This window comes from Bombina bombina, chromosome 2, assembly GCF_027579735.1.
Source record: "Bombina bombina isolate aBomBom1 chromosome 2, aBomBom1.pri, whole genome shotgun sequence".
In the NCBI taxonomy this organism is placed as follows: Eukaryota; Metazoa; Chordata; class Amphibia; order Anura; family Bombinatoridae; genus Bombina; species Bombina bombina.
This window is the reverse complement of record NC_069500.1, coordinates 1,226,886,423-1,226,908,689: the sequence shown is the minus strand read 5'-3', so window position 1 is coordinate 1,226,908,689 and position 22,267 is coordinate 1,226,886,423. Positions and strand designations below refer to the sequence as shown.

General features: G+C 36.0%; 1 protein-coding gene across 5 annotated transcripts in view; it reads right to left on the bottom strand.

Annotated features, from left to right (window-relative positions):
* The window catches only part of FRYL (FRY like transcription coactivator), a 916,813-nt gene that overhangs the window by 641,323 nt on the left and 253,223 nt on the right, over positions 1-22,267 (bottom strand). For 4 of the 5 annotated variants that reach the window (XM_053703978.1, XM_053703979.1, XM_053703980.1 and 1 more), the window contains exon 1: positions 9,787-10,730. The exons of the other annotated variant lie outside the window; for it this stretch is intronic. In XM_053703978.1, the coding sequence (XP_053559953.1) occupies positions 9,787-9,859 (73 nt within the window). In that variant the 5' untranslated portion in view covers positions 9,860-10,730. Of the gene's footprint in view, positions 1-9,786; positions 10,731-22,267 lie in introns of those variants that run through there. 5 annotated transcript variants of the gene reach the window in all.

Here is a 22,267-nt window from a genome sequence, read left to right as displayed (position 1 = left end):
ACTAAGGGACCGGTTTATTGTGTCCGCTAGACATCAATAAATGCAGACAGCATTATCATTGCACAAGCATTTCATGTGAAATGCTTGTGCAATACCACCCCCACACATACGAGACCAATCAGCTGTTAGCAGGAAGTGTCAATCATACCAATCGTATCCGATCGGGATGATTGTAGTCCACCTCCTTAGAGGGAACCTGAAACTATGTGGGTAAATTGCAGCATCCGCTGCTTGATAAATCTACCCTTAAGTGCTATTGCATTATCTTATTATCATGCAAATCTACTGTATTTACTGGTCCTTTAACTCAAGCTAAGTAGCAATAAAATGCAGGATTAATGAAGAAGCATATAAAAATAACATTGCTGAATCAGTTTTGCTTAAAGGGACACTGAACCCAAATTTTTTCTTTCATGATTCAGATAGAGCATGCAATTTTAAGCAAGTTTGTAATTTACTCCTATTATCAATTTTTCTTCGGTCTCTTGCTATTTTTATTTGAAATAGAAGGAATCTAAGCTAAGGAGCCAGCACATTTTTGGTTCACAACCATGGACAGCACTTGTTTATTGGTGCTGTCCAATCAGCAAGGACAACCCAGTTTGTTCACCAAAAGGGGTCGGCATCTAAACTTGCATTCTTGCTTTTCAAATAAACATACCAAGAGAATGAAGAAAATTTGATAATAGGAGTAAATTAGAAAGTTTCTTAAAATTGCATGCTCCATCTGAATCGCAAAAGAAAAATTTGGGTTCAGTGTCCCTTTAAAGAGGCTTTCTTTCATATTAAGTTTAGTTCAAGAAAACGTGGCAATCTCTGAATGATCATTTTATGGATAGAGAGATAAATAGATAGATAGATAGAATATATGTTATGATGACAGAACTCTTTAAACAATATAAAGAGAAACATGGTGCTGGTAGGGCTAACTGTTTCCGCTGGTTATAAAGTCGCTTTGAAACTATTTTTTTGTTCCCAATTTAAAAAAATGGTAACTTAGAAAGAATAATAAATAAGAACTGACTGGTTTGTTGGGATGTTTATATTCTAACACACACATTTGCGCTGAATATAAAATAGTCATTTTAAAAAAAATCATGTATGTTTAGGCTTTAAGTTCACTAGTTCCACAGACAAATAAATGAATTTGCTTTTATAAGACATAAGTTACTTAAAGGGACAGTATACACTCATTTTCATATAACTGCATGTAATAGACACTACTATAAAGAATAAGATGCACAGATACTGATATAAAAATCCAGTATTAAACTTACTTAGAAGCTCTCAGTTTAGCTCTGTTGAAAATGTAGCTGGAAAGCCCACTACAAGTAGGAAATAAGACTCACACCCCCCCTCCCCCTGCATATGAAAAGACCCTTTACACAAACAAGCTGGAGAAGGTAGCTGACAGTATTCTCATAAAACTTTGGGGCTTGGTTAGTAAGAGTCGGAAAATCAGAGCAATGTAATTTAAAAATAAGCAAAACTATACATTTAAAAAAAAAAAAAAAAAAAAAACTTTATGGGCTATATAAATAGATCATCTACAAAACATTTATGCAAAGAAAAAATAAGTGTATAATGTCTCTTTAAAATTAAAAAGAAAATAAGGAATCATAAAGAGAGAGAGGCGTGTTCTGGAAGCATTCAGTGTGCTGTGAATTAAAACTCATATACAGGATTAAACAGGAGCACTGCTGGTCACCAAAAGCTGGTTGTAGGTCAGATAACATTCCATTTGGGGGACAGAAAACAATACTGGCAGCAGCTTCTGCATGTGAGCAGCTGCCAATGCAATATCAGCACAGATTATTCTTCTGCAGTGCAAGGCTCTAAATAAAGCACTATAGAACAAATCTACTAAGCAACAATATCCCACAACACACGTCTCATTGCTAGGGTATAATGTAACATTTATGATGATACTAACTTACAATTTGATGTGTACATAATTGTATCTGTTTTACCAAATGTAACTACAATTAAACTACATCACAGTTTCCCCTTCAAAGGACATATATGTGCTGCATTTAAAATATAAAGTCTAATATGTGTTACTTTATCAGCTTAAAGGGACATGAAATCCAAAAATGTTTCTTTCATGATTCAGATAAAGAATACAATTTTAAGCAACTTTCAAAATGTATTTCTATTTTCTAATTGCTTTATTCTCTTGGTATGCTTTGTTGAACAAGCAAAAATCCCCTACTGGGAGCTAGTTGAACATGGGTAGGCCAATATTATTAGGCATATATGTGCAGTCACCAATCAGCAACTCCCGAACCTACTTTTAATGTGACAGCACAATAGACTATATTCTACTAAAGTAAAAAACATAAGAAAAATCAGGTCTAAATAGAGGAACAGAAAAAGTACAGTGCCTCAAATCAGAAAAAAAGCTTCCTAAACTTCTGACATTGAAAGTGTAGTATTGCAGGGCTCGACAAAGCCAATAGAAAGCCTAGAATTTTAACCCTGACTGCTAACGTTTTTTTTAAATAAATAGTCTCATATATATATACAAACATGTCCTATTTTCTGTGGATTTTTTTGGCTACATTTTAAAGGGACAGTCTAGGCCAAAATAAACTTTCATGATTCAGATAGGGCATGTAATTTTAAACAATTTTCCAATTTTTTTTTTATCACCAATTTTGCTTTGTTCTCTTGGTATTCTTAGTTGAAAGCTTAACCTAGGAGGTTCATATGCTAATTTCTTAGACCTTGAAGGCCACCTCTTTTCAGAATGCATTTAACAGTTTTTCACCACTAGAGGGCGTTAGTTCACGTATTTCACATAGATAACACTGTACTCGTGCACGTGAAGTTATCTGGGAGCAGGAACTGATTGGCTAAACTGCAAGTCTGTCAAAAGAACTGAAATAAAGGGGCAGTTGCAGAGGCTTAGATACAAGGTAATCACAGAGGTTAAAAGTATATTAATATAACAGTGTTGGTTATGCAAAACTAGGGAATAGGTAATAAAGGGATTATCTATCTTTTAAAACAATAAAAATTCTGGTGTAGACTGTCCCTTTAAATAAAATAATAAGCAAGCACTGAGGAGTGTGTTGGAGGGCTGATTTTTAATTAAAATCTATTCTGTTGCCTTATGGAAGCCTTTTACATACACTAAATTAATCTGTATTATAGGAACTGGGATTTAGTAAGACTACAGCCTCTAAGTCTGCATATGCACTTCAGCCTCTCTTTTTGGGACAGCAGCAAAATACAAAAGTTAAACTAGAGGAAGAGTGGGCAAAATAAATAACAAAGGTAGAAAACTCCTATTTCCTTCTGATTCAGAGACCTGGGATATCTGATTTTTGCATTTATTTACCTGTTATGAGAGTTTGTAATCACTACACACATTTAGCAATTAGGGGTACTTAGGAATATTGATTTGTCACACAAATGTAAGAAAATTGATATTTTGACATATACAATTTTATTACACAATCTGTTTTGGACTTGAACATACATGTTCACACTAACGCGGAAGTCTAGTCTGTGAACAGAACTTATTCAGCCTTAGCCCAGAGAATTACTGGAATAGCGTACTATGCCAGCAAGTTTTATTCAGTTCAGGGGGGATTTAAAACTATTTTATTTTTTTAAATTTCTTAACTTTAGCTAAGTAGTCTCAGTGTTGGTTATGCAAAACAGGGGAACGGGTAGTAATAAAGGGATTATCTAGCTTTTTAGGTGTAGATCATCTCTTAAGTAATTTTAATGTATTTTTTTTATCCGATTAATCAAAAAAATAATCAGCCAACAATTCGATTATGAAAATAATCGTTAGTTGCAGCCCTAAAGTAATCAAAATTAAGTATTGGGTCTAGACTGTCCCTTTAAGCGGTATTTCAAGGGATGTATCTCTGGACTGCACTGTCTTTGAAAAACCTACAACTTTTGCAAGCAAAACTGCAGTTTTAAAGGGATCTTAAAAAAAGGTTCTGTTCTTATGAAGAAACAATATTAAAACATGTTAAACTTTATATTTTTGCATGAAAAACAGCAAGTGCCTCTCTGTACACAGCTTGTCTGTGAGATACAAGCTCATTGGCTGATATGGAACACTCCCACAGCTCTACTGGAGATCAGTGACACACCCCACAAACAAAAATGTTTTACAATGCCCACTCTATCCGATAAAACAAAGAACAAAATACTTTGAATTTTTAAAGATTTAAAAAAATAGGAGCATCAACCTTAGGTGCATCTACACTGAGCCAGCAATGGAATAAAGCTACGAAAGTCAGCAAGAGCATACCATTTTAAACAACTTTTCAATTTATTTGGTTGAGATGTTTTACAATGTTCATTTTCAATTGTTCTTTCTAAGTATTGTGTAAAGAGAGATAAGAAAGGGAAGCATGAGTGATAAGAATGTGTGATCTCTCTACAAGCTTAGCCTGTTTTCATGGGTTGTGGTTTCAAAGAGCAAATCAATCTATTTATTTACAAAAATGAATATAAAGGAGCAATCTCTCATATATCACGGGAGCTGGTATAACAAGTTATTGGGATCACATTAAGAGGAAACCAATTTTACAGTACACTGTCTCTTTAACAAAGAATACGAAGAGCACAAAGCAAATAAGTTAATAGACACAAATTGGAAACTTAATAATGAAATACTCTATCGGAATCATAAAGAATAATTTCTGGTTTCATATTCTTTTAATCTCCACAATTATAGTAAATAAATAAATTTCTCACCAAACAATGTAACCAACACAGGAATGGTAAACTCAAAATTCCATGTAATAGTTTTAACTCCTTAATGACACGGACATACTCCAGGAGGCATTTGGCAATAGAGCAGTCTCGCTACTTTGAACGAGAGCTGCCCCTTAGTGAGAAAACAGCATGGACATTTATTTTGCCTGCAATTTAAATCAAACAATTGCAGAATTCACACTCCTTTTATGCTGCACAGTAATTACTTTATATGAGCTCATTTATATATACTTTAGTCTTTTCAATGAGTATTTCCCTAGACTGCAAAACTACGCATATTGACCTAGCAAAATTGAGTTTCAAATGTGTTTACACCATTTATTTTGCATGCAGATCTTTTGCAATGCAGTGATTAATTTCTGATGCATATAATAAAAATACTGTAATGTTCTGTTAAAGGGACAGTCAAGTCCAAAAAAAAAACTTTCATGTTTCAGATAGGGCATGTAATTTGAAACAACTTTCCAATTTACTTTTATCATCAATTTTGCTTTGTACTCTTGGTATTCTTTGTTGAAAGCTAAACCTAGGAAGGCTCATATGATAATTTCTAAGTCCCATGAAGGCCACCTCTTATCACATGGTTTTTTTATTTGCTTTTCACAACAGGGGAGAGGCTAGTTCATGTAAACCATATAGATAACATTGTGATCAAGCCTGTGGATTGTGGCAGACAATTGGCTAAAATGAAAGTCACTAGATAATAAATAAAATGTCATGTGATCAGGGGGCTGTCAGAAGATGCTTAGATACAAGTTAATCACAGAGGTAAAAAGTATATTAATATAACAGTGTTGGTTATGCAAAACTGGGGAATGGGTAATAAAGGAATTATCAGTCTTTTAAAACTACAAAGATTCTGGTGTTGACTGTCCCTTTAATGCTATATATTTATTGCTTTATATGCTTTCCTTTGGTCTAATATTTATCCCTCCTACACCTAAAAGAGCCTTCGAGGATGTATACTTCTGATTGAAATATAGAGCTTCTTATAAGCCACAAACAGCAAGAAGACCAGGTAAGCTAGAATTTATTCTTATGCTTCAGGACTTGGCCTCAAAAATACAAGACCAGTCAGCATGCTGACCAATACATTCTGGCAGCATAATGTCTAGGATTAACTCCAGAATGGATGTAAACACTAATTCTCGTGCGCATTTTTAGGCGCAAATGTAGGAGAACATCAATGATAAATCTTGCTCTAATTATTCCGAAGAGAACTTACTGCAGGAACCTGACCATTACCATCAGGATTACTAAAGGGACCAGCAACACAGAGAGAAACCTCAAACACTTTAAGCAGTGCAAAATAGGCAAATGAGTGTGCCCAAATGAACAAATTAACTAAAGATGCAATAAAGCATTACAAGAAGCTTTTTGATTACATCCTTCTGACCGTCAAAGGACCACAGGGTCCTAAAAGCTTCCAAACAATATATCCTTCATTCAGTGAACATGTCAACTATAATACCCTTATAGTTCCAATAAACAATAAGGTGATATATAAACTTTTTTCATCTATAAAATGCATACTGAATAAGGATAATTATTTAAAAAAAAAAAAACTAAATGCTTTAATTTTTATATTTTTAAACCTGTCAATCAATATCTGCACCCCACCCCCATGGCTGTGGCATTTAGCACACTAACCTGCTCAGGAGCAGGATAGTCTAAGTGGAAGGTGCTGCACGCCCCTTCCTTCTGATCCAAGGCAGACTAGCTGTGCATGTGCAATGCTCTGCACATCCAAATCTGTTTTTAACTACGGAGAGACCACATTTAGAGTGCATGCGCAGCAAGAATTTGTTAAGATCCAGCCCAATAAATATTAAATTAAGTCAAAGTTAACATTGGCCCGCACTCACACAAATACATTTTCTTGCAAATGTCTCAACTCCCTTTTGCAACACTTGGTTCCCTTGTTTTTCAATTGTGTGTGCGCATTATGCCAGCACTGTGTGCAATATTACGGTTACTGGCAATATATTGAGATTTGGATATGAAGATTTGGCAGCAAGTATTGTATATTTGATCTAGTTCTTCAGCAAATTACAACAGTGAGAACTTGGCGACGGGTTAAAAATCTGATGACTAAAACTGCTGTATTGAATATTACAGCCGCTCATTACTGAGGCTGGATTGTTGCAGAAGTAACCTGAAATTCAAGATATAATGCTTTAAAAAAGTATAGAACAAGTGGAGAATGAAAAGAAAAAATAGTTAATCCTTCCAAAACCCTTTAAAGGGAGCAACACAAAAACATTTTATGATAGCCTAGTGTGTTTCCTTTACAAACAATTATGTGCACAAGTCTAGGATTCAGATGATTAATAACTTAAAGGGACAGTCTACTATAGAATTGTCATTGTTTTAAAAGATAGATAATCCCTTTATTACTCATTTTCCAGTTTTGCATAACCAACACAGTTATATTAATATACTTTTTACCTCTGTGATTATCTTGTATCTAGGAACCTTCTTCCAGCCCCCTGATCACATGACTGTGACTGTTTATTTTCTATTGTCTTGCATTTAGCATTGTAATGTGCTAAATCTTAAATAACCCCCTGTGCCTGAACACAGTGTTATCTATATGGCCCACGTGTACTTTCTGTCTCTTTGTGTTGAAAAGAGATTTAAAAAGCATGTGATAAGAGGCAGCCCTCAAAGGCTTAGAAATCAGCATATGAGCCTACCTAGGTTTAGTTTAAACTAAGAATACCAAGAGAAAAAAGCAAATTTGATGATAAACGTAAATTGGAAAGTTGATTAAAATTGAAAGTCCTATCTGAATAATGAAAGTTTAATTTATACTAGACCGTCCCTTTAATGCCACTCAGTTTATTCACACATAAGGAATAAAAAATGAAATTGGCCATATTTTTGAACCTGTAACCCTGAGGCATTAACAAATACTGCAGTTAGCAGAATAAACAACTGAACCATCTGGTGATAAAGTATATGTACAATACCAAACATTTGATAGAAACCTGAGAACAATAATTATCAGTCCTGTTCTCCAAGTAAACATTAGTATAGAAAGCATGTAGAATGTAGAATGGAAATATTAAAATAAAAATGTCTGCATTCTAAATATAAATGACATCTGATTAAAGATCTCGGTTGACACATTGTGTAACACAGACACAACATTCCAGACCTGATACATCAAACACCAAACTACAAAATGTGTTTATTAGAGATCTGAACAAACAGCACTACCTGATAACAATTACTGTCCTCAGAGGAGCATGAAAATATTTAAGAAAACATTGCTATGAAGGACACAAGTCTTATATCAGAAAATATGCAAGAACCTTAGGATGTAGAACATTTCCGAAAGTTAAGACAGAAGTTTCATTTAGGAGCCAAATCTTCCTCGGTTCTAAGATCTGTCAACTCCTGACATGGACATAAAATAGAATTATACAGCAAAGTGTTTTCTACAAACACCTGCATTTCCAGGCGTATAGAGTAGGAATCACTTTTTGCTTAGGCGATTACATACATGCTATCAAAATGCTGCTGGACACTTATAGCTGGGTTAATAGTACTTAAATGCTTAAAGGGATACGAAACCTCAGATTTTTCTTTCATGGTTCAGATAAAGAATACAATTTGAAACAACCTTCCAATGTACTTCTATTATCTAATTTGCTTCATTCTTTAGATATCATTTGTTGAAAAATAGCAATGAATATTGGTGAGACAATCACACAAGGCATCTATGTGCAGCCACCAATAAGCAGCTACTAAGCCTATTAATGTATGCCTTTCAACAAAGGATATTAAGAGAATGAAGCAAGTTACTGGTGCATTAATACCATACTATACATTTGATATCTGCCTTAATCATGGGCTTTTTTTTATTACATTGTATATATTTTAGAAAAACTGCTGATTGGAAGGTTCCTTAAGGTTTTTGGTGCAGCAAAAGTTTTCTGTTGTTGGGCCAGAGAAAGGATTAGAAATGCCAACATTTTGAAAACGTGGATATTCTACCTTGAAGTCTAGGTCAGTAGCTTATGAGTTAACAGAATTTCACTGACTCAAAAATGTAATGTCTAAGAGTTGGCACAAAGACAGCATCCTAAATCTAGGCCATATGAATGTCACTTCATTGTTGTTAGTGAAAGAAAAAGCTCAACTACAATCAAACATTAGCCAGCACAGCAGCAACATATTGTGGGATAAGCAAGCTGTAAAGCCAGAACCATGTAGCTTAATTGTGTTGTGGAAACAGAAGCAATGCCACAAATGTTGTGTTTATTATTCAGACAGAAAAAGTTATGTTTGGGATTAACACATCAAAAAGAAACAAAAAGTGCACGTGCACCAAACATTTAAAATGTTTTAAAATCATGAAATTCTGGTTGTCTTTAAAACTTTATTTAAAAAAATAAGACGCCCAGGATTACATATATATTAAATAAATGAAATATGTATGATTATTCTGGTGCCAAATATGTTAAACCAGTGCATAAATAAAGGTGCCTGGTGCATGCATATAAAAAAATAACACATTAGAACAAATTCATAATAAAGAATGTAAACATGACTATTTGTTCATATAAAAACTAAATGTATACTATGTAAGGTTTAGCTTTTAAAATGTATAAGAACTATATGACAAAATTATTAGTCCAAATACGTAGAGATAATAAAATACTGTAAAATTACTTGACACTAAATACAGCACTGCAGCCATTGCTAAACGTAGGAGCTTAAAAGGAACTCCCTGCATTATTTATGTGCATTCATCATTCCATGGGCAACTGATTTTGCTTCAAAAGAACATTTTGTGCTGGCAGAACTACGCTGTGTCAGATGACTGCAGAGATCACGGTGTATCAGTAGCTGCAGAACACTTTACAATATTAAGAAATGGTCTTTACATGTTTTAGACTCATTGGCTTCTGAAATAAGACTCATTAGGGTCAGGCTGAAGAATTTGCTAAGCAATATTTGCAACTCATTCCGGCAGATAAAGAGTTACAGAATGCAAACACTGTAATGGGAAGAGAGCATGCAGATACTCACAGCTACTGCTCCAGGACTTCAGCAGAGACTTTATGCTAAGCTCAAAGAACACAGAATCCTGTAGGCTTAGCATGATGCCTTTGGCAGCCAGGGTGACACAGTAGATTGGGGCTCGCTTTGTCAAAAAGTGTTCTTTGCTGTTTCCTCAGAGGCATCAGAGTTGTGTCCTCCGGTGTCGCTGCTTCATTACCATGCAGTCTTCTGTGTGACGCACAACTCTGGTAAAACTGCTGCTCAATGCAGCCCGACTCAAATAGAGGGGGTAGGAAAAAAACCTTCAAGTTTGCTTTAAAGGGGGTCTCAAGGACATCGTCACCTTTTCTGCAGTGGAGTCATAATGCCCCTGAATGGAAAACAAATCACAAAACAAAAAATCATTTAACCCAAGCTGTATCCTGTCCGAGGGAAAACTAGTTTAACAAATGGCACAGGAGCTCATATGACTCGTTCCCTAAGCAGCTGGGCACAAACAGTTGTGAGCTATTTTTCATCATTTGCACAAGCCGTCCTCAGTGCATTCTTTCCATGGGTCCTACACACCCTGTCAGTGAGCAGTGACGGGGAGCGCACAGCGGCCTGTGTAATCCACTTGAGATGCTGCTGGCTAATGCACTGCGAGGGTGATGTAATGAACGCTCAGGCTCCCCAGCCTTGTATCAGCTCTATGAAATTGCTCGGCTTATTGCAAAGTGTCTTTCCGGTTTCTCAAGACTATCTTTGATGTCGTTTCCTAATTGAAGCACCCACTTGGGTACAAGATAACAGCATTCTAATAATATGCGCGTCCCACTTCTTAACCCTTTGCTGCCATGCAGTATGTGCAAGTGGTTCCTTATCGAGTATCTGAAGCTGCATTAATGTAGTCACATAAACATCTGAAAACACCAATAAAACACGAAGAAGTATCAGATGAAAAGCTCACTGCTACAAAGCTGCTGGTTTATCCCACCACTGCCAGGTAATGCTGCAAAGCATTTCAAAGCAAAAGCCCGCAGGTGCCGCAGGCGGTGAAATGCATTCCTTGTGATCTACAGACACAAACTGAAAGTGCAATAATCCAACAAGAGTGCGGATTACTGTTAATCGCCAAACAGAGCAGTCTCAAAACATATGTTTAACCCTTTCTGAATACTGCCAGAATACATTTTTACACTTGCCCCAGGGTGGTAAAGGAGGTCAAGTGTCAACCAATCGCTATGTGTTACAATTAGAAGACACTCTGCATGCTTTAAACTATAAATGTATACAATGTATATGCACAATTATATTTATATTACATTTAACCTCTGGCTTCTTTCACTCAAAATGTAATGTATTTATTTTTTTTAGAAAAAATGGAAGAAAAAAAAGAGTTGATTTATATTATATTGCATTATTTCTCTATAAAAACCACACATCAGAGCATTGTGTTTTTTGTTTTCATGTGACAACACATATGTTGTAGTCTCAGCAATTCTAATTAAGTATTATAATGATGTCAAATCATAACACTGGATACTCAGAAGTACATATAATATGTGTCAAACATCTTTCATAATTATAGTAATATATTATTTTTTCATCCTCCTCCCTTGAAATAAAATCTTAAAAGGGACAGTAAAGTCAAAATTAAACTTTTATAATTCAGATAAAGTACACCATTTTAAACAACTTTCCAATCTACTTTTGTTATCAAACTTGGTTTGTTCTCTTAGTATCTTTTATTGAACAGTAAAACTAAGTAAGCTCATAAGAGCTCAGGAGTGTTCACGTGTCTATAATACTCTACTGGGGAATGGTAAATAAAGGGATTATCTATCTTTTTAAACAACATTATTTTTGGTGTTTACTATCCCTTTAAGTCTGTAGTCTAAAAGGAAATGAGAAGCACACACTTTATAAGAGGATAATGCAAAAAAGGACAAAATAAATAAGAAAAAGTCTATTCACACAAGAAGCACTGAAATCGATATTTAAAATTAGTGAGTACAAAATTATTAAAACTGCTTTAGCACAGATATGTAAAAGGGCTTAGCAAAAGCTCAATACACCCAGAAAACGTCAGTCACTTTAAAAAGGGTCAGTCTACTTGTGTAAAAAAACAGATAATCCCTGTATTACTCATTCCCCAGTTTTACATCACCAACACGGTTATATTAATATACTTTTTACTTCTGCGATTACCTGTATTTAAGCCCCTGCAGACTGCCCCTTATTTCAGTTCTTTTTACAATCTGGCATTTTAGCCTATCAGTGCTGGTTTTTGTATAACCATTATCATTCTCCACGGGAGTGAGCACAATTTTATCTATATGGCACACATGAACTAGTACTGTCTGGCTGTTGTGCAAGATTTAAAAAGCAAATTAAAAGCACTGAGATAAGGGCAGACTGCAGGAGTTAATGAAAAGACAAACTTAGAAGTTACAAAGTATATTAAACATAATATTGGTTATACAATGCTGGGGAATGTGTAGTAAATGTATTATCTATCTTTTTAAACAATAGAAAAAAATCAAGTAGAATGTCCCTTTAAATTAAATATACTTTCCAAAATTTAAAAGCACATTTAACTCAAAATGTAATCACCCATAAAATGCTTACTGAGAAGAATATACAATTTCGCTATGCATGTTAGGTTTTTTGGAGACATTTGCAGTAAAATGAAAAATGTGCCTGTTTCACTCCCTCCAGAGAGGCTGGGCATAGGCAAGGGCTGAGACAGAGCTTGGTTGGAATTTTGGTAAATAAAGGGACAGTGTACACTAGATTTTTCTTTGCATACATGTTTTGAAGATGATCCATTTATATAGCCCATCTGGGAGTGTATTTATAACAATGTACAGTTTTGCTTATTTTTTAGGAACATTGTGCTGATTTTCAGACTCCTAGCCTAGCCCCACAGTGTCAGATGTATACACGTGTTTACAGACTCCTGCAGGCTCCTGTTTATATTATTTGTCTTTTCATATGCAGAGAAGGGGAGGGGGAATGGCAGCTCTTGATTTCCCAGCCCCTTTCAGTGGGTGTCCCAGACTAACCTTATCAACAGTGCTAAAAAGACTTCTAAGTAAGTTTTTGAAAGGTTTTATACTGGATTTTTAGATTAGTATCTGTGCATATTATTCTTTATAGTTTTGTCTATTACATGCAGTTAAATGAAAACTGGTGTATACTGTCCCTTTCAAGGGACAACTTACAATAAAAAAAATATATATTGTTTTAAAAGATAGATAATCCCTTTAGTACCCATTCCCCAGTTTTGCATAACCAACACAGTTATAATAATATACTTTTTACCTCTGTATCAAAGCATCTTCTGACAGCCCCCTGATCACATTACTTTTTATTTATTATCTATTGACTTGCGCGCTAAAACAGAAAAACCTGACACCTTAGCATTCAGGCGAATAATTGGCATATTAGCATCACAGATGAAAGAATTGGCGATCTTCAGCGCCTTAATCTTCTCCTGTATCTCGTCAATGGATGTCTCCTCCTCGACCATTTCACACAGGGATTCACACCAATATGTCGCAGCTTCTGGCTAAAAAACAAACCCAGTGTGCTGAAACATCTTTCTCAACATGTTTTCCAGCATTTTATCCATGGGCTCCATAGACGAACTATCCTCAAGGGGAATAGTCATCCGCTTTGCGAGCGTAGAGATAGCCCCATCCACCTTAGGGATGGTCCCCCACAGCTCAAGCTGAGAGTCCGGAACGGGGAACAGTTTTTTAAAGGAAGAAGGGGAAAAGGAAGAACCTAATCGCTCCCATTCGTTCTTAATAATATTAGCCATCTTAACGGGAACCGGGAAGGACTGAAGTACTACTCTGTCCTCGTATACATTGCCAAGCTTAGGAATCGCAGGTTCGTCCAGTATCTTAGGTTCCGGAACCTCCAGAGTAGCAAGCACTTGCCGTAGCAGAAAGCGCAAATTCTCAATTCTAAACCTTTAACCAGGCTCCTGATTTAGATGACGCCAGAAGGGGCCTCCTCTGAAGAGCCAGAGTGGGGCCTCGTCATCGTATATAGCCTCTGGATCTCCCATCGGCGAGGACAAACCCTGGGCCGGGCTGCTATGATAAACCCTATGCTTGCGCTTAGCAGAACGTGGTAAGGCATGGATAACTTTCGAAACCGCCGATTCCAGTTGGTCTGCAAAGTCTGACGGCCAACAAATCTCTCCCGAAGGAGTAACGGTTGGTCCTGGGGGGCGCTGCATGTGCAATCGGAGATGACTGTAGGGAACGCACCTCCCGGGACGAAGAACCCTCAGAGGTGGACGGCTCAGTAGTACTAGACATCCTTTTTACATTTAGATGTTGTAACTTTATCAATGAATGTGGAACATAGTTGAGCAGGCTGATCTACCAGAACCTCCTCACAATAAACACAGGAATAAAAGACTTTATTAAGGAAGGAGAGCCTTCCAACGCGTCAGAGTCCTCCATCGCTTGCGTGCTTGGTTAGACTAACTTTCTTTATTAAAAAAGGCACCTCCTAGGACCCGGGCTACAGAAACCGCTATGTCTCCTGCGCCACAGATCAACAGGAAGGATAGATAGCCACACCCTGTCACATGGAATGCCTGGCAGGACCGCCCCTGCACTAGGGAAAAACACGCCAAAAAATGGCCGTGCAAAGTTTCCGCAAGTAACCTGAAAGTTAAACACATTGCCAGAGCCTCATCTCGCACATAACGCAGCAATGACACAAACAATATCATGTATAACCCCCCCCGTTCAATAATCCCCCTTCCAGGAATATTAACCCTTGATTCTGTAAAGATAAAAAGGCACCCCACTGTGACCCTGTCTTCTATGTTATTAGCAATAAGAAAATTAAACTATCTTACCAGAATCTACGCCGTGGAACAGGAACACGGCCCTTCAAGTGTGACAGGTTAGTAGCCTCGCTCCTGACATGGACTTGAGTGAAGAAAGCAGGCAGCGAAACTCGTCAACGCCGATTGCTTATGGAGCTGTTAATATGAGTCAGGATAGTTTTGCAGAAAGACTCTCCCTGCATCTCCGGTCTCTAACTTTCACCCAGGCTCTCACTGAGAGGCTGAAAGGACTACTTAAAACTCCAGTCACACTGCAAAGAGTACTACCCTCCATAAGAGACTACACCGAGCTCCGGCACTCCTCTGCCATCCTCCTGTGATGAAAGGCAAAGAATGACTGGGGGATAAGGGAAGTGGGGGAGGTATTTAAGCCTTTGGCTGGGGTGTCTTTGCCTCCTCCTGATGGCCAGGTTCTTAATTCCCAATAGTAATGAATGAAGCCGTGGACTCTCCTCCCCTTTAGATGGAAATAACAATTTTAGTGTAGACTGTCCCTTTAAAACATTTAAACATTTCTTCCTGTTTCAAAGGCTCTATAGACAGTCTCTTAATCACATGCTTTTGTATTTGTTTTTCACAACAGGAGACTGCTAGTTCATGTGGGCCATATAGATAATGTGTTCACGTCCGAGGAGTTAAAGATTTAGCACAACACAATACTAAATGCAAGTCAATACATAATAACCCCAGTCATGTGATCAGGGGGCTGTCAAAAGATGCTTAGATACAAGGTAATCACAGAGGTAAAAAGTATTTCAATATAACTGTGTTGGTTTTGCAAAACTGGGGGATGGGTAATAAAGGGATTACCTATTTTAAAACAATACAAATTATATTGTAGGCTGGCCCTTTAAATCACATAAGCATAAATAGACTAAGTACTATAGAAGTTGTTTCCCTTAATATTTACCAATGACTTGTTATAGTAGCTGCAAAGTAAAAAAAATACATGGGAAATTGCTCATTTAGGTGAAGTTTTGCTTATTTTTTGATTGCTTGAAGATAGACTAAGCCTACAAAAATTAAATTGGTCCAAGTACTGGGATAGAGAAGAACTCCTAATATTCTCCTATCCCAGAGCAATTGAAAAGGAAAATGTTATTTTCTATGTCATCCACTAAAGTATTCATATTTTCAGTACAGGTGGTGGTTTCAGGCAAAATAAAGGAAAACAGGTGGTTTATAAATAATTTCATACACCACAGTGTGTAAAACAGATCTTTGGAAACACATTAAAACAGAGGGGAAAAAATACTGTACAATGCCCCTTTAAGCCCCTAGCATTTTTGCATTCTAGAAACAAACCTGGGGATAAGCACAATTTTCAGAGGTAGCTGACAGCAAAATCAGGACATGTAAAGTATATTGAAATATTGTTTTAGTTTCATTATTTAAAGGGACAGTCTACGTGAATATATTTATGGTTTAAAAAAATAGATAATCCCTTTATTGCCCTTTCCCCAGTTTTGCATAACCCACACATTGTTATATTAACACTTTTTACCTATGTGATTACCTTGTATCTAAGCCTCTGTAGACTGCCCCCTTAACTCAGTTCTTTTGACAGACATGCATTTTAGCCAATCAGTGCTGACCCATAAATAACTCCACGGAGTGGGCACAATGTTATCTAAATGGCACACATGAACTAGCGCTGTCTAGCTGTGAAAAACTGTCAAAATGCTCTGAGATAAGAGGCAGCCTTCAAGGGCTTAGGAATTAGCATATGAGCCTACCTAGGTTTAGCTTTCAACAAAGAATACCAAAAGAACAAAGCAAATTTGATGATAAAAGTAAATTGGAAAAAAGTTGTTTAAATTTGCATGTCCTATCTAAATCATGAAAGTTTAATTTTGACTTAACTGTCCCTTTAAAGGGATAGTAAACCCAAATATTTTATTTCATGATTCAGATAGAGCATGCAATTTTAAGTAACTTTCTAATTTACTCCTATTATCAATTTGTCTTCGTTCTCTTGGTATCTTTATTGAAAAAAGTAGGAATAAAAGCTTTGGCGCTGGTCCATTTTAGGTTCAGAACCTGAGTTGTGCTTGCTGATTGGATGGCTAAATGTACCCACCAATCAGCAAGCCCTATCCAGGGTACTGAACCAAAAATAGTCCAGCTCCAATGCTTATCTCTTTAATTAACTTATGTGTAATTATATTTTACATTTATTTTAATGTCACTTTCATTGTGAATATATGTTATGCACATATTTACTTTAATGTTGTACATTTTTATGGAATTTCTTAGAATTCTGCAATGAAAACAACATTAACATGATAAATAAACCAGAGATTATATCTGCAGCAAAACAGAAACAACATACCTTTGATTTGCAGAACATTATTTTGAAAGCTTCGATAAAGAATTAGTGTTGTAACATTTTATTTATTTTTAAAAAGCAATTTATGATTATCAGTGCCCATGTTTTATTTATTCAGTCCTGAGCACTCAATAACCAGCACACACTATATAGAATCAACTTGATTTAGAAGAGGACAATTATAGATGCTTTTATAACTGTCTGTTACTCCCTTGAGTTTTAATGAAAAATTCTCTTCAAGTGCATATGGAAAAAGGTCACAACCTCTGTAATGGGAATACAATATGGCCAGCTCCATTTTTTTGTAGACAATGCAGGATAGAGTTTCTTTCAAAGCATTAGCAAAACCAATACAACCTATAGTAGGTTAGAAAAGAAAATGCAGGAAAAAGCATATTGTGGACAGATATGTGAAATTTCATTTCCAGAGACCTTGAGCTCTGAAACGCATGTTAGATCACATTTTCTTCTTCTTCATATAATCAGTAAGAAATCCCTGCCACGGGCTGTCCTGCTGTACTATAGAACACTGTATTCTACGGTTTAGTATGGTAGTAAGTAATACACAATACAAGGAAGCCAGCCTGGTTACAAGAGGGTGAACAATACTGAATATCACAGCATAAAATGGATAGCATTACAAGGGATCACACCAAATAATAGCGTTTGCAGTTTTCGGAATCTGCAGCAACAGTACAATGTTTAATATTAAAGGGCTAGTAAACCTAGAAAATAATGTTATATAATTCTGCACACAGTGCAGAATTATATAACATTATATTAGTGCTAGCTTTACATAACATAATATTGCCTGTGAATTTTTATTTAAAAAAAAAAAGAGGGTTTTTCAGACCCGCCCTCTGTGCTCTACTGAGCGTGTCTGGTTTTCCCTCTGAGCGCATCTGGGCAGCTGTCTAGTCACAGCCCAGCCAGACCGCGCCATTACACTCAATGTAGCTCGCTCCCGCTGTCAGACAGAGCGGCAGCAAGCTACATTGAGTTTAATGGCGTGGTCGGGCCGGGCTGTGACTAGACAGCTGCCCAGATGCGCTCAGAGGGAAAACCAGACCTCAGTAGAGCACAGAGGGCGGGTGTCTGAAAAACCCTCTTTTTTTAAAGCTAGCACTAATATAATGTTATATAATTCTGCACTATGCGCAGAATTATATAACATTATTTTCTAGGTTTACTGACCCTTTAAAGTGAAAGTCAATCCTAGCGTTTGTGAAACACTAGAATTGAACATTGGAATAAATAAAAGGGAATTTCAGAGTGATTTTATTTAAAACATAGAAAACTATTATTGATTCTCTTTTATCCGATTAGTCGATTAATCGAAAAAATAATCGTCCGATGAGTCGATTAATCGAAAAAATAATCGGCCGATTAATCGATTATGAAAATAATCGTTAGTTGAAGCCCTAATTAAAACAATGGATCATTTCCTAACAAAATGACAGTGGCTAGCTGTGTCTACACCTATAACAGGTTCTGATTAGCTACTCCAAATAAGGTAAGTGGTGGGTTGAATTTACTTATTGACACAAATAAGGTGTCATTACATTTAAAAAAAAAAAAAATCACATTCAGCTTGCAAATTTATTAGCAGATAAATTGTAGAAAGCAGAAATCATAATATTAAAATATAATTACAAAGGACTTACCGTCCCTTTAAAGTGCCAAGCTTTATCAGTCAGTGCTATTAAAGGGACAGTATACACCAACTTTCATATAACTGCATGTAATAGACACTACTATAAAGAATAATATGCACAGATGATATAAAAATCCACTAAAAAAACGTTTAAAAACATACTCAGAAGCTTCAAGTTTAGCTCTGTTTAAAAGGTTACTGGAACACCCACTGCAAGTGGGAAATAGCAGACCCTCTCCCTTCCTTTGCATATGAAAAGACCCTTTACACAAACAGGAGTAAGCTGTAGTAGGTATACGTCAGTATTCTCCTAAAACTTTGGGGCTTGTTTAGGAGTCTGAAAATCAGAGCAATATTATTTTTAAAAAAAACTATCCGTTTTAAAAAAAACCTGTGTGGGCTATATAAATGGATCATCTACAAAACATTTATGCAAAAAAAATCTAGTCTATAACGTCCCTTTAAAGTGCCCCAATATATACTATATATAATAAGCTGATAGAAATTAAGTGTGTGATATAGATGTATATAGGTGTATACAAATAGACAATTTTGGACCCAGTTGGAATTTTTTTTCAAGATTCAGGGAACAGGTGTATTCCTAGCTATAAATTATACTAATTAAACAATTAAATTCCTAAGTAAAACCAAGACAAGAATGCTTGTGGCACAGCATACATGTGTAATTAAACCTTTATATAACACACACATACACAATAAGTGTCTGCACAGACTAAACCATCAATCCTTTTGCACATTACTGAACAAACAACCTGTTTCCTGGAGGGACACTGAAGACTAAACTACAGTGTTATCATTAAAAAAAACAAATATTATGACAGTATAAAGCAGGCACTGTATTCTATTAAACTTCCATCCTAATCTGAAGGCCTGTTCATTCACAGCTGACATTTAATATCATCTGCCAACCAAGTCAGTGACATGGTATAAGCAAAGTTATGACCACATGACATGGAGCATGAATTCCAGTCAGGGGACGTTTAGCCAAGAACAAATATGTTATGATGATTTTTAGAGTGTAAATAATAACGCTCTCCAGGCTACATGAATGATTTGGGGGTGTATTTGCTTAAAAGCGGATATAGGGCAGCCACTATTCAATACAATTAACATTAAACCATTTAAACAACATTAAAGACCACTATTTTAACTTTTTTTTTTTTTTTTATAAAAAGGGCTTACATTAAAGCGGTTTTGAAATTCTGAATGAATTCAGGGTCAGGCTACAAACAGGCTGATTAGGACAACGCTCATAGCTCTATTTGAGGAGAGTTGCATGTCCCAAAATTATAAAAACAAAAAACATATTGGAAACATCTGCTTTGTTATAATATGTCCTATAATTGTTTCTTAAAGGGACAGTAAACACCAGAATATTTGTTGTTTAAAAAGGTAGATAATCCCTTTATTGCCCATTCCCTAGTTTTGCATAACCAACACAGTTATAATAATACACTGATTACCTTGTATCTAAGCCTCTGCAAACTGCCCCGTTATTTCAGTTCTTTTGACAGACTTGCATTTTAAGGCCAATCAGTGACTCCTAGATGCTTCACGTGCATGAGCTCAATGTTATCTATGTGAAACACATAAACGAACGCCCTCTACTGGTGAAAAACTGTCAAAATGCTTTCAGATTAGAGGCGGCCTTCAAGGTCTAAGAAATTAGCACATGAACCTCCTAGGTTTAGCTTTCAACTAAGAATACCAAAGATAAAAAAGCAAAATTGGTAATAAAAGTAAATTGGAAAGTTGTTTAAAATTACATGCCCTATTTTAATCATGAAAGTTTTTTTGTTTTACTTGACTGTCCCTTTAAAGTGTGAAACATCAACTTTCACAGTGCTCCTATATAAGCATTTACCTTTCATCTATATGTAAAAGGATAGACACATTTTCTTTACATGTGTTTTGTGTATATCAGCAAGTGAATAAACACAATATTGCAAAAAATGTCTACATATATAAAATACCTTTTAATTCATATAAAGGTACAGTAAACATCTAATTAAAACATCCTCACTCTTGCAATAAATTAACTTAGTCGGTGAGTTTGAAAACGTTTTGAATGCATTACCATGTTTGCTGCACATGATTTTCAATAGCTAATCTCCACTAACCATATGCCTTATCTGGAGGAGCCACAGCCATTATGCTAGCCAAATCCCCATGGTTTTGAGGTTCCTTATCTGATAGGGTTGCCACCTCGGCCATGTTTTCCTGGACACTTATGAGTTACACATGCTGCAGGGTGTGCAGAGGGGAACATGAATTGCACCCATGGATAGCTCACAAATAGTGATGCTGGACAGCACTATTCATGTTCCTCCCTGCACACCCTGCAGCATGTGTAACTCATAAGTGTCCAGGAAAACATGGCCGAGGTGGCAACCCTATTATCTGATAATCTCTAATGAAAGTTGTGGCAGAGTTATGTGCTCTTCTATTTGTCAGAATTGGAAAACTCTTAGTTAAATTAAAGGAAAAGGGGGCAAAATAAAAAATAAAGTATATTGCAAAGCTGTCTTACACATAATAAAACATTTCATATCAAAATCTCAATGTGTTCACTGCCCCTTTAAATTGTTTTGTCACCAAAACTTGATTTGTTTTTTGTTTTTCAGTCCCTGGACACACCCTTTTAAAATGATCTTGTGTGCTGAGGCCAACCAGGGACCGAGACAACTGAGCTACTATACTGATCAAACAATTACTGTTTAGACGTAGCAGATTTAAAGGTCTCGGGATGCAATTCCAAACCTTGACTGATCTGGAAAACCCACAAGAGTTACTGAAACTGGACAAAATTAATAATGCAAGTATATTAATTTTTTTACAATCTGAAAGTGCCCGTGTACTAACGGCCCTGTCGCCTAGTTCTCAACTTGAGCACTTGTCCGCACTGCTTCACAGCGAACAGGCAGTGGACCCTTACGTCCCTCAGATGACCACTGCTTCTTGCATTGTGGGAAGCCGGCTCACATGTGCAAGTCTGCCCCGCAAGGGCTTAAAAGCAGCTTACAATGCTTGGCACATAGATCCCATTGTCTCTTTAAAGAATAAAAGATATCTATAAAGACAGAATAGTTTAGTGTTAGGAGCGCCTATTTAGAGGCTAAGTCTAATGAGGGTATAAATAAAAATTAGTCGTTAAGTATACCAGCACAAGGAGCCCAAGTGTGTAAAAAATATTTACAGGTTTATTATAGCTTTAAAATTAACAAATTTATTAAGGCAATAACTTGGTGTCTATAATTGCAAACAGATTTATAAAAGCATAAAAGTATATGGATCCATATTACTTCATAAATAAACAATAATTAAAAACATTCAATGGTGGACTGTTTATATGATAAAATCAGTTTTACAGTCTATGATAAAATTGGTTTGGGTGAAATCAAAAAGATGTACAAATGATACAGTAAAATACAATAAAATAAAATACAGAAATAATGCAATAAAATTCAGAAATGGTGTACAAAAAGCAGCAAGTGGGAATAGGTCGTGTGACCTAGGATAAGAACATATATGTGAAAGATGTCTTCCTGATTTAATTTGAGAAAAAAATGATAATCCTTTGAAAAATTAAGTGAAATGATGTTTTAAACCTGATGAAAATGTGATAAAAATGTGTGAATCCCCTCGT